This window comes from Mytilus edulis, chromosome 8 (assembly GCF_963676685.1).
Source record: "Mytilus edulis chromosome 8, xbMytEdul2.2, whole genome shotgun sequence".
NCBI lineage: Eukaryota > Metazoa > Mollusca > Bivalvia > Mytilida > Mytilidae > Mytilus > Mytilus edulis.
In genome coordinates this window covers 38,975,889-38,989,909 of record NC_092351.1, presented here as the reverse complement: position 1 = coordinate 38,989,909, position 14,021 = coordinate 38,975,889, and the positions used below count along the sequence as shown (strand labels likewise).

General features: G+C 32.4%; 1 protein-coding gene across 2 annotated transcripts; it reads left to right on the top strand.

Moving 5' to 3' along the window:
- Nucleotides 1–7,066: 7,066 nt before the first annotated feature.
- On the top strand, nt 7,067–13,508 carry LOC139485508 (uncharacterized). 2 transcript variants are annotated; one of them, XM_071270037.1, is made up of 6 exons: nt 7,067–7,206; nt 8,502–8,764; nt 9,591–9,789; nt 10,925–11,041; nt 11,668–11,790; nt 12,764–13,508. In XM_071270037.1, exons 2-6 carry the CDS (start codon nt 8,580–8,582, stop codon nt 13,448–13,450), a joined length of 1,311 nt encoding a protein of 436 aa, XP_071126138.1. In that variant the 5' UTR covers nt 7,067–7,206; nt 8,502–8,579; the 3' UTR covers nt 13,451–13,508. The 2 variants fall into 2 exon arrangements, with proteins under 2 accessions (XP_071126138.1, XP_071126139.1); XM_071270038.1 differs by having other exon boundaries at nt 7,170–7,340.
- The last annotated feature ends 513 nt before the right edge of the window (nt 13,509–14,021 follow it).

The following is a 14,021-nucleotide window of genomic DNA, read 5'->3' as shown; positions in this document are numbered from 1 at the left end:
GTGCAATTGTTTAGATTTTTCTTCTGTTATTCATTTGCTTTGCAATTACCTATTAGGAGTCCAATCATTGTTCCGCTTGTGATTCTTTTTGTTTGTCTTTTTTTTTGAAAATGTTCAATAATTTGATTTCGGTTATAATATAAGATAATTCCCCCCTGTTCCTTTTTGATAATAAGCGAAAAAGAAAACAAATTTGTAATATGTTCATCAGGCAAATTATTATCTGCAAATATTCCTTATTCTAGCATTTGTCAGATTGTTACTGACAGCAAGTGTTAACAAAATAATAGTCCTATAACACCTAAAAAAAATATAAATATTATTAACACATGACATGAGTAAAATCTCTTTGTTCTAACTGTGCTATAGTCTGGATAATGCACAGCAAAGGTGTGCATTAACTACCTCAGATATACTGCACAGTTCAAATCTATTTTTACCTTTATGGGCGGTAACTGGATTTTAAAAGGGGCGTTATTCTACAAAATTAAGAAAATTTCACCGAGTGTAGCGAGACTAAAAGCAATATTATAACATTATTATGCTAAAAGGTCCGAGACCACAATTGTCGTCCCTTGATTTTCGTTGTTCAGTCCCTAGTGTTGACAGTGGGTTACTTGCCATTAATTTTTATACCTCTTCCAAATTTATTTCTCCATGTTTAATGCCTCAAATTGCAAGTAGGGGGTGAAATTACACTGTAAAAAAATTTGGGTCCAGAATTTTAAAGGAAAGTAGTGATTTGGTCCAGCTGAAAAAGGTTAAAAATTAGCACTTCGGAAGACATAAAATTGTCCATATTTTGAGTTAGAGCCGATGAAGTTTTCTATAATTTTGATATAATTTGTCCCAAAAGTAGAACAACACACTGTAAAAAAATCTTTGAGAAAGCGCAGGTGGGATTTTTTTATTTTTATTTATGTTCTAAAAGAAATGCACTACGAAATAATTGTGGTCTCGGACCAAAACATTATTCTTTGTCCAATCCAAGGGTGAACGACCTATTCGCCCCCCCCTCCCCCCCCCCCATCCATGAATCCACCGCCGGTCTGCCTTATAACTTCGACAAAGTTGAACTTTGTGCAAACATCGTAGTTTTAAAATAGGAAAAAAGAATGGTATCTCATTCCTTTTTTTTATTTTTTTTTATCTAAGCTGGGACATAAAATATTTCATCATATTTTGTGTACAACGTAAATCTTAAATCAGTGTTTTATTAAAGTCAGAAAGATAGTTAAAACAATTTTTGGATATTTCTACAAAAAAAGAAATGTATCTTAAAATATCCGAATAACAGAAATCTGATTTGGATTAGTTTTAGAGTCAATGGAATAAGTCTAAATCTAAAAAAAAGTTAATTTAAAACTTACCAAAGTCGTATTTCCCCCTTCCACGACCCTACAAGAAGCTTTCCTAGGATCCGTGGATTGCGGAAATCGTCCACATTTCTAAAACGTTCACGTAAATTGATGGCGTCATGTGTTAAAACAGTTATTGGCCAATCACGATTTAATCTGCACGGTCTGAATGACCCTTTAACATGAACTCCTACGTCGTTCGGGTTAATTAGGATCACCAGAGCCGTACAGATTAAATCGTATATACCGACTTGCTTGGTCAATACTTATAACATAAATTATTAAACTATGTGTAAACATTTTTTATCATTTTTTGAAACTCTTTAATTATTTCGCGATAATAATATGACATAGTGTGTGATCATTGTTATTTGTACAATAATATATTTGTGAATTACACATATGTTTTATCTTGGTCGTTTTTACTATACATGTACCTGGGAACAGTATATATATGTTCCTGCATGTACTATGCATAAAAAAAATTCAATTTTGGCGAACCATTGAAGTCGCAAAACCCCGGCAATATTCCCAAAAGAAAAGAGATTGACACACAAATAATGTGAAACACATAACCCTAATCCCACCCATCTTTTATAAAATTAGTTTATTATTTCTGTTTTATATCTATTAACAGCATTTAATTTTTCTATAATTCGTATTTAAGTAAAGAGGTGCGAAAGATAGCAGAGGGACAGCTTGCTGTTCGGTGTGAGCCAAGACTCCGTGTTAAAGGCCGTACCTTGACCTGTAATGGTTTACCTTTATGTATTGTTACTTGGATGGTCAGGAGAGCTGTCTCATTGGCACTCATACCACATCTTCCTATATCTATATATTATTTTGTTATATAAAATCTGATAGTTAGTAAGATCTATCCCGCAATACAAACATTCAATGAATGAGACTTCTTCGACTTCAAAGAGGAATATTACCTTTTCGTTTTCAGAAATTCCATTGAGTTTTATTTATATTTCATTGTTATTGTATTTGGGTGTTGTTGATCATTTTCTTTGAGAATGGTAAGTGACAATCCCATTTCTTAGAAATGTAAACAATGGCCAAAAATGTTAACTTTGAGGAACCTTGACGATATGGGTTATTGACATTTTTCTCTGATTTTAATATCTTATCATTACAATTTCTAAATTATCTGTTTTTGCAATACCTTTGTATTTAATTTAAAACATTCAACCTTGAACATATCTTTCAAAGTTGTTCAGGTTTATACACGATAATATGATGTAGAAATTTGTATGCACACTTAAAGATGGCGGATAATGAATAGGACATCAAATGCTGGTCCTCTCCCTTGCAACATACGGGTATCTCAGATACAGTTCCGTTATAGAATTTTCGGTCTATAATGTGTTCTGAACTGAGCGATGCTAAACCATAAATCTCTTTTTCGAAAGATAAATCAGGCTTCCACATCAAATTCTGCGGAACAACAATTTGCCTTATTCCTCCATAATCTTCGTGTGACCAGGTTAGTAGTTCATCCGTCCATTAAATATCGACGTATCCTGTAGTAGCAAGTTTACCTCGGCTTCGTTGAGCTCTTCAAAGCCAGTAAGAGACAATGCCATATTGACATCGACAGGTTTGCTTTGGTCCAGTCTCGTTCTACTTGTAACATCGTAGTCCTGTACTGTATAAAGATTCCTTCTCAAAGTCTTTGTATCTTTTTTTGCGAATATGAAGTAAGTGACAAGGAATAGAATTAGTTCGTGCATGTTACACTTTCACTTTATGCGGATGTTGTAAAGGAGCAAGATCGAGTAAATATCGAACAAGAAAATTTATCTGTTTGTTATCTTTATGAATATAATTTGTCTAAATAATAGCCCAACAAAGTCAGATCAGTAAATTTGCGTTAGCAAATTGTTTGTTTTTCCGTGGCTGGGATTCGAACTCATGCTACTGACATATCGTAGTATCAAATCGCCTTGCACTGTGTCCGACGCGCTATACCACTAGACTACTAGGCTCTACAATAATAAAGCTTTCGGTGGCCAGGTGTTACTTTCCCTCGTCAGTTTAAATACAGCGTCGTAACACTTTGCATGATATGTAGGGTATGAAGATGGAATTGTTACAGATCAGCTGAATTAACTATTGTAACGGATCCTTCAAATTTATGTTAGGTGCAGTCACAGAAATAATTGTATTAGAAGTACGTCTGAACTAGTTACGACTCTATAACAAATTTTATCCATCGGATCAACCGTGATGGTGATTCAAGGTTAAAAACACATTCTGTATATATAATGTGTCTAAATAACAGCAGAACAATGTAAGATCTGTAAATTTGCGTTAGCAATTTTTTTGTTCTTCCGTGGCCGGGAAGCTACGACATATCTAATGAAAATAAAATCATGTTGCATAAATTATATTTGCTTAGTAAATGTTCGTTTACCATTTACATTGATTTTTGGAGATGAGAAACTGGATTTCTACTATAAATTGGAAGTTCCACAGAACCACCTCTATACTTATTTGACTAACATGCAGAGCCGTATCATATTACAGATACAGCAAGATTAGGAAATTTTGAAACATACATAGGCGGATAGTTGTCCCCACCACCCTTCATTGGAAAAATTTGGTTGATTATATAGGGAAATACTGAGGCAAGACTATAGCGGGTCCCCTCGTATAGCAGTCAGTGCCCCCCGACCCCCCCCCCCCCCTTATAAAAAATTCTGGATCACCTAATCACATATACTGTCCATGATTGGAACTTCGCGGTTTCTAAAACGCCGTACTTGAAAAAGGTGTGGTTTGACTTTTGCAATACTAACACTGCTGTCAACAAATATATTTTGGTTATTACAGGCATTGATAAATATATTGATGAATAAATGTTGATTCATCATCTTCTATGCAAGTTATGGGCTTAACATGTTGAGAGCTTGTACAATTTTTAAACAAGATTATGTTGTTAAAACCTATTGTACACTTATTGATACCTTTAAGTAAAAGGAGTGCATTTGCAAGCAAGATTGTGTAAATTGTTGAAAAGAGAAAAAAAAATGTTCTAATTTAGTAAATGAATTATGAAAAAGACACAATCTTTGAACTATCTTCAGGAAAAAAATGGTTGATTTTTTGGTATGTTCCTTACTCAAGCATATGCTATGGATTGTGTGGAAAATTCTTTATCTTCTAAATATCAACAGCTTTCGGTCGTCCCATTTTTTATATGTCGTTTCAGAAGTTGTTGGAGTGGATACATTGCTTAAACTGTCATCCAAATTTTATCCATTTTAAACTTTCTATCAATTAATCTTTTAATAAAGTTAAGAATGTGACATCAAATGGATATATATAGCTTGTTCATGTCAGACGGTTGCTGCGATTCATAAGATCTTCAAATTTTCAAACATTTCGTCTAGATCTGTTTACAAAATGATGCTTTGTCATATTATATATCGTATTATCCTGATTTAGAAAAATTTCTCGCAATTTGATTGGCTGATATTGTCCTAATAAATTTCAGTACAATTTTTTATCACGTCAATTGGAATTATCTCCCTTATTTATTACATCTATTGAAATTATCTCCCTTATACCATTGACCTAATAAAAAAAATGAGTTGCTTTAATCATAATATTTTTTTTTATTTTTCATAGTTTTAGATTAAATATCTAAAATATATTTGTTGATGTTGTTCTAAAATTTAATTTCAATATAATAATATGTAATATAACAAAATCAGGATAAATTCGTTACACAGTGTTCAATTGTCCTAATACGAAATTTATCGGGTCAATAAAATTCATATCGGGTTTGGCTTCGCCTCACCCGATATGAATTTTATTTACCCGATAAATTCTCGTATTAGGACAATTGCACACTGTGTAACTAATAATATCATAATGGTGTTTTACAACAATTACGTCATCGTCCTCTTTGTTTTTTTTTGTTAGATGTATTTCTGTCTGTTTCTATTAGATGAGTTAAGCCTGTTTCACACTGATTTTTATAGTTCGTTCTTATGTTGTTCTGTAACATAACTGTTCCAGGTTAGAGGAAGGTTGGGATCTCGCTTACATGTTAACCCCGCAACATTCTGTATGTATGTAGTTATCAAAAGTACCAGGATTATAATTTAATACGCCAGACGCGCGTTTCGTCTACATAAGACTCATCAGTGACGCTCAGATCAAAACAGTTAAAAAGCCAAACAAATACAAAGTTGAAGAGCAATGAGGACCCAAAATTCCAAAAAAATTGTACCAAATACGGCTAAGGTTATCTACTCCTGGGGTAAGAAAATCCTTAGTTTTTCGAAAAATTTAAAGTTTTGTTACAGAAAATTTATAAAAATGACCATATAATTGATATTCATGTCAACACCGAAGTGCTGACTACTGGGCTGGTGATACCCTCGGGGACGAAACGTCCACCAGCAGTGGCATCGACCCAGTGGTGTAAATAGTTATCAAAAGTACCAGGATTATAATTTAATACGCCAGACGCGCGTTTGCCTGTCCCAAGTCGGGAGACTGTAATTCAGTGGTTGTCGTTTGTTGCTGTTACATATTCATTCTGCGTACGCGTACATTTTGTACATTTATTAGGCCATTGTTTTTGTTGTATAAATTGGTAAAAAAAACTTACACTTGTCATTAGCGCCTTTTATCGTTGATTTTGCGGTATGGGTTTTGCTCATTGTTGAAGTCCTTACGGTGGCCTATCGTTGTTAATTTCTGAAGAGTTGTCTCATTGGTAATCTTATCACATCTTCTTCTTTTTATGGTCATTGCGTCAAATATAACCACTCTGAGTGTAAAACGAAAATAAAAACTTTATATATGGTGTGTCCGAACCACTTTTCTGGGTTAACTTACATCAGACAAAGATAAAAAATTGAAAAGCTTTTTTTCACACATTTATCGGATTTCATATAAGAGGGCCCTCATGGGGTTTTTGATTATGTGATTACTTGGCCGTTTTTTTAATGATTATTTGATTATTAAGCCAAATATTTCATGATTATTTGATTACCTAGGACTGTATTTTTAGTTTATGATTATTTGATTACTAAAGATAAGCAAATATTTAATGATTATGTGATTATATTGGCAAAAAAATGGTGATTATGTGATTACTAGGACCCCCCATGAGGGGCCTCATATAAGAAAGAAAGCAACAACAACAAATAAGAAGAGGCGCACATTTTATCAAATTCTCGAACCTCGATTTATCATCATCGAGTACTAATAACTTGTTTTATTGTAGTCACTAATCATGTAGGTAACTTAATATATAAATTTAGGTTTATATCAGATATCAATACTGTATGTCTTTTACACTGACCCCTCTTTCTTACTCCATTCAAGTGTTATGACTAATTGTGATGTATATTTTAAAATTTTCTAAGCTTATGTCAAGTGATAATGAGACATAAAGATATAATAGTTATTCTTCTTACATATATGGTCGTAAGGACCTGTTGAACCGATACTACATGATTCAATTATTTTAAAAAGTCAATCAGTTAAAAATCTTTTGTCACTCGATATATTACAAAATTTTAATAAACAAATAATAAAGGAGTTACCCGAAACAACTAGATAATGCTTCCCCTGTTTCTGATTACGTAAACCGTTAGTCATTCGTATCAAGTATCACAATCATTGACCCTTTATCCAGTCAGGTGAATGTGTATTTTAAACTCTTTATTAATATTTAAAGGTTTAAATAAATGTGTATCACGTGATTTATTGCACTTCCGTACTTATGTTGACAACAAGAAGAAACAAGCAAATATTTTTCAAATTTTTATTTCCTGCGGACGTTTTATTTCCTTTTCATACGTCAGGGAAGCTTCGATAAAATGTAAGTTTACAATAACATTTATTGTTTATAGCAAATAAACGTATGACTACATACACATAGATGTTTACGCCCTTGGACGCTAATCAAGTGATATTATAAGAGATTTTCAAAAAGTTTTTATTTCTCATTTGACTGTAAGTATTGAATTTTAATAATCAAATCATACCTTTAAGAAGTATGGTCAAGTTAAGCAAACTTTAATTATTATGTCCCCTTACCTGTCATTTTCATGCTATCATAATCTAAATCGTAACATTTTTGTGAAAATCAGGAGGGGAGAAAAAATATTGCAGAAGATTTGAGTTCTATAAGTCCAATTGTTTTTTTTTAATATTAAATAAAGTAAATATGTTCCTATAAAAGTGGGACAACGCCGTTGCTAAAAATAAAAAGACAAACAGACATGAAAAACCGACAAATAAAAGTACAGAAGACACACTCAGACAAAACTAAAGACTAAGCAACACGAACCCCACCAAAAACTGGGGATGATCTCAGGTGCTTCGGAAGGATAAGCATATCCTGCTCCAAATAAAAGAGGTCTTATTCATTTCACAAAAAGTCAAATATATATATATTGATAAATTTCGATGCAAACTGAACACGGACTGTACATTAATCAAACAAAATAGACTTATCTTAAATACTTGTACAAACTTATGGATAAACGCCAAACGTATAATTTATAAATCAATTTTAAAAATCTGAATAATAATATATACAATGTAGATGTGCTATCATGTATGTAATAAGTCATTTAATAACTAGAGATTTGGTTAGTATTCTCATTTGATTTGTTTTGCATTTGTGATTTCGGGGCCTTTTATAACTGACCATGCGATAATGACTTTATCATTGTTGCAGGCCGTATAGTGACCTATAGTTGTTAATTTCTGTGTCATTTGGTCTCTTGTGGAGAGGTGTTTCATTGTCGATCTTACCACACCTTCTTTTTTATGGATGTTATATATATATGTTATATTTGTTTTTCTCGTGGGATTTTGTCTATATGTGTTACATTTTAGTGTTATGTCGTTGTTCTCCTCTTATATTTAATGCGTTTCCCTCGGTTTTAGTTTGTTATCCCGATTTTGTTTTTTGTCCATGGATTTATGAGTTTTGAACAGCGGTATACTACTGTTGCCTTTATTTATAAATTATTATGGACAGGAAATTTTTGAATTTTTTCAAATAAAACTTATTTTTTATACATTTTCCCCCTATTTTCAGTTTCAAATAGTCTCAAACATGATTTATATTTATCATAGAAATAATATTTTTTTTCCTACTTTCAGTTTCAATATAGTAACTGTGAATTTTCCACAACGTCTTCCTGCTATTAATAGTTTCAATAGGAAACAGTTCTGCATAAAATGGCTAAGAGATGGCCCGGAAGCCATAAACATATACATGGGAATGAAATGGCAGAGCATCAAAAACAGTTAGAAACAAGACTTCATGTTCAAGAAGATCGTACAAAAATGTTAGAAAAACAGAATAGTGAATTGAAAAAAGAATTAGGTATAATGGCGGCAGAAAAGAATGAATTACTTAGCAGGTATTATTTTCATTTTTTTAGAATTAGAATTAAAAAATCCTATATATCCATGTCAGCAATCAATTAAATTTTAAAACCTGTTTCTGTACGTTTACAATAATTAACCAACTGAAACCGAAAATTGTAAATAATTAAATGTTTAAATCTTCCTTAATCTTTAGATTATTTTGTTAAATAAATAAATATAGCAAACTAGGAAATAAAAATATAAAAGGTCATATTCCAACAGAGCTTCCTTGTATATTTAAATAAATCCCCCTTTATTTAATCTAAAGTTTCACTAGTTATGCAAGACGTTTGTTCAATCGATTGACGTGTTGCGTAATTTTTCGAACTAGTGAATTTGGACTTAAGTATGTTCGTCTATTAGATATTTAAATAAATACTGCAACTCCGTTGCCTTGACCTTATATTTGAGATAGTTGTTCTATTTAGGGCCCATTTAGTAATTAAATGCTTTTTAAAACTTTGTGATCTAGAATGTATATGTACCCTGATTGCCTTTGGCTGTTTTCTGCTCTTAGGTCTGGTTGTTGTCTCTTTGATACATTCGTGTCAGCAGTTACAAATATTCGAGTCAGATAATGATTAAACATTTATACAGAAGGACATGATTGAAGTATATATTTGTAGCTAACTATTAACAGAAAGCATCTAATCTTCAAATGACCTCGCAACCGCTTTATTCTCCAGTTCTCTGACTATTAATAAATAGACAGATTATTACTAGCTACATTCTTGATTTTATTTGAATAAATTTTAAACTTTTTCGTTATTTTTGCGTTTAAATGTTGTCATTTGATTCAAATGTTTATTTTTTTAAAAGACTTAGTCGTATTGCTGGAGATCAGATGTCTAGAGGGAATCCAGATATTGCTGACTTGAGTGACCCTAACAGACCAACAAAGCTGGCCGAAAAATGGAACTCCCTGTACACAGAAGAGTGGTTAGATGCATACGAAGAACTTAAAAAGCAGAAAAATCAAACACAGATTGTTGAAAAACAGCTTCTTGATATACTTGTGGTATGTCATCAATCAAGTTAATATATCATTGGAACCATAGAATATCATTCATATCTTTTTTTTTAATTTTAATATCTGCTAATTAAAAGCGATAGCTTTAGAACTGTTGTCTGTTAACAAGTCTCTGTATGATCGTTGTATGCATTTTGGCAATAAGTGTTCCTACAGTGATATTTGAGGTTCACATGTTTGAAATTTCTAACCTAAGACAAACGTATAAGTAGTTTATCTAATACTGTTTGATTATTAAAACAATCTGCATTTGTAAGGATATTTATCTTACCTCCTATACATTTCCAGGAATATGATTGGTTGAAAGCGTCCGCGTGCAAACCGTGTATATTTGATATTAGGTTAGTAGGGAGGCGGGGCTTATCTCATACACGGTTAGTAATGGCGTTATGTCCCTTTATAAAAACAAAACGGTACTGAGAAAAAATCTTAAAAGATCCAACAGACGAAGAAATTGATGATTAAGATTGAAATAAATTCATAAAACACATTTAAATCTTACAAGTCATTATTGTTGGCATCTGTTTTTGTAGGATCAATGGAAGTATTGTCTTAATGCTAACAGTATTTGAGACGTGCTCATTTTGAGAATCACTAGTCTTAATTTCACACGGTCAGATAGTCGGTAAGATAAATTCGTTACATAGTGTGCTAGTGACGTAAAACGGTATATATGGGGTCAGTAAATTCCATATGGGGATTCGAGCTTCGCTCTCACCCCATATGGAATTTACTGACCCCATATATACCGTATTAGGTCACTAGCACACTATGTAACTAATAATCTAAGCATCTAAAGCAATCATGATTTGAACAGACATAACCAAAGTCCACTAGCAGAGCAGGATCTGATTACCCTTCCGGAACACATGAAATCACAAGTTTTTGAGGGTCTTTTTGCTTAGTATTGTGTAATCCATGTTGTGTTGTGTTTTTATAGTGTTTTCAGCGTCTTGCTGTTATTTTTGCTATGGCGTTGTCGGTTTCTATAGGACTATGAATATTCAGTGTTCCCTTGTTATCTTCTGCCTTTTTATAAAACCTGTTCTAGCTACTTATTATATTCATTTCCTTATTTCCACCAAAACAATAATATAGTGTCATTGATTTTGTTTGTTAACAGCTTTGTTATCACCAATGTCAGGCTATTGCAGAAGATCAAGTGATGAAACTAAGATATACACTCGAAGACATAGAAAACTATATGAAAGACACAGATACAAACCTTAATATGTCTCAGGTAAAACATGAAACTGCTCAATATATTGACTAAATTTCTTCGAATTACCACGGAAATCATATATGAAAGTCTTGACTGGGTAAACAGATAGATAATTATGGACATAAATTGCAAAAAAGGTCAAATGAAATACAGAAAAGAGAGAAAAAAAAAGTAGGTAGAATTACACCGAACGTAGTATAACGGGGTACTAAAATATCAAGAATATAAAATAATGGACAACATAGATAAGGAATAAAGAAAATTGTAATAAAGAAATAGGTGACTCCCGTAAAATATTCGGCTATTCATATATCATATATATATACACCCGATTGAAATATATGATGAAAAATCAAATTGCTTGAAAAGTCTTTTCTTATATCACTTTTTAATTAATCTAAATACTATAGGGTTATTGCATGAATATTGTGGAATATTGTCCGATTAGAATTTTATATAGCACGAGCTTGCGAGTATATTCTGATATATTCTGTGGGAAATATTATATATTTTGATATATTCTGTGGGAAATATTACATATTTTGATATATTCTGTGGCAAATATTATATTGCTATGCAATAAAATATCTTACTTGCATTCACCAAATCAATAAATGAATAAATATTGATGTTCTTGTTTGTAGAGCAGACGTGCATCTAGTGCACGACTAGATAGAAGTATTGGACGAAGATTTATGGACGACATAATCAATACCTACAAACAACGAAGATGTAGAGACTCCGAATGGATACAAGCCGTAACGAAGGTATGCAAAGATAGTAAAATTCATTTTAAACACATATTTACAAATGTAACTTCCTGTATTTACAAAATGTAAAATAACAAAAATATATATAGACCTCCAAAGAAAATTCAAAACGGAAGTACTTTATCAATGGCAATATCAAAAGGTCAAACCTACAAACGAATGTAAAGCAACTGTCATATTCCTTTCTTGGTGCAGGCGTTTCCTGATGTAGGAAACCTATAAGCTTCCAATATTGATGGACGCTTATATTCATAGGAAGTTATATATCAATTCGACAGACAAATAAATTCATAATTTCCTTTAATTGGTGTTTGTATTTAAATCTCTGTTGTTGTAAAACATAATGAGTTTCCTGCTAGTGAACGGTAGTACACATGTATTTGTTGATAAGCCTCAATTTTTTGTTATTCCTTATTCCCGAAGAAATTTAAAGAAAATTTACATTGATTATCTGTGATAGAAAATTAATGCACCGCTTCAGTCGAAATTTGGAACCGTCTTATAATGTAACCTTTTTTTTTTATCTGAATTGTATTTTGAATTCGCTTCGTGTTTTTAATATGTTATTGGACAAAACAGGTAACACCTCAATTGAAATTCTTAAAGTTCTTCAAACCAACGACACTGCAATGAAGATAAGATAAATGTTGTATAATTGTCAATGATAAAAATCTCCACCATAGACGAAATAACGTTAAAATAAACAAATATATTAAGGTCACTGTGTGGCCTCCAACAATGTTCAAACCTATACTGCATAGTGAGCTATAAAAGGCCGCGAAGTTATCAATGTAAAACAATTAAAACGAGAAAAACGGCACATATTATGAACAAAATAATGAACGAAAAACAAATTTAATATAACAGTACAGACACAAAGGAGAACGACTGAACTTCAGGCTTCTTGCTTCTGACAGGAAATGTATGTTTTAACACTGTCAAATACATGATTGCTTTCTTCTTATTTCAGAAGTGCGCAAACCATTATATTTCATCGGGCGGAGTACATTCAAAGCGAGTCTTGTCATATGTGACCAAATGTGCTGAATTATGTTGGTTTATGCGTGTTCACAATCCACCAATGGTTATCGAGTATGAGTGTTACACTGGTCAGGATATTGATAGAAATAAATTCAATCTTTACAGTGGGAAAGGGACGAAAGTTGACTATATAGTGTGGCCAGCCTTATTTTTAAACAGAGGAAACGGCTACAGTGTATTAGCAAAAGGAACAATTCAGCCTGTTTCCGAAAATCAAAGACCACTTCCGAAAAGAAAAAGTAGTGAAAAACTAAACGATGGAGTGACGCCAGTTCCGATACACAATAAAACGGATAAGTCAAGAATTCCGTCGACATCGTCAATGGGAGTTTCGATGAAACATAAATCTGCAATGAAATCGTCATTTAAAGCTACAGGCAAACCAGCAAAGGATCAATATGTGACATCTCTTAGTGGCGTTATCGTTGATGTTGGTGCTGACACGCATGATCAACCGGCAACTCGTTCAAGAATATCAAACCCTGAAAAACTTCTTCTTCCCGGAAAGCACAAAGGCGAAAAACTTCATTCTACTAAACCATTGCAATATACTGGAAAACATCAAACTGATTTTTCAAAGTCTGTGAAAAAACGACACAAAATAGATCAGCAATAAAATTGTATGATTAGGTAAAACTGATATCAATTGTAGTAATAAAATGATGTTTGAATAATTTAAGAATACGTTTTTATGCCCAATACTTACTTGTCTGTCTTCAAAAGATGCACAGACTGTTGTGACTTTGTAGTTTCTTTTTTTTGTACATATATTCCATAAAGAGCTAGGAGAGACCATATACATTTGGAAAAAATAAAACTATACATTTATAATGTCTATTTTTCATTTCGAAAAAAACACCCCATTTTTTGTAATAACATTGTATGTACCTATTTTTCTGCACTAGGTTCTCATTTGCGCAAATAAATGGCTCTTCATTGATGCTCGAGGCGCGTATAAACTAACAGGAAAAGTAGAATAGACAATGCCGGACAAGGAATCAGATCTTTGAATGAGGCAGGAATATTCCTTAGCTAAAATTATTTCCTAAATTTTGTAACATGGATCAAATTTTAATACCACAATATCCGTATTCTCATGCATTTATCAAATTCCTGGCTACGCACTGGTCTGATGATATCCTTGCAGACTTATTGTCCGTCGTATGATAAATGTATGTGTATCATGT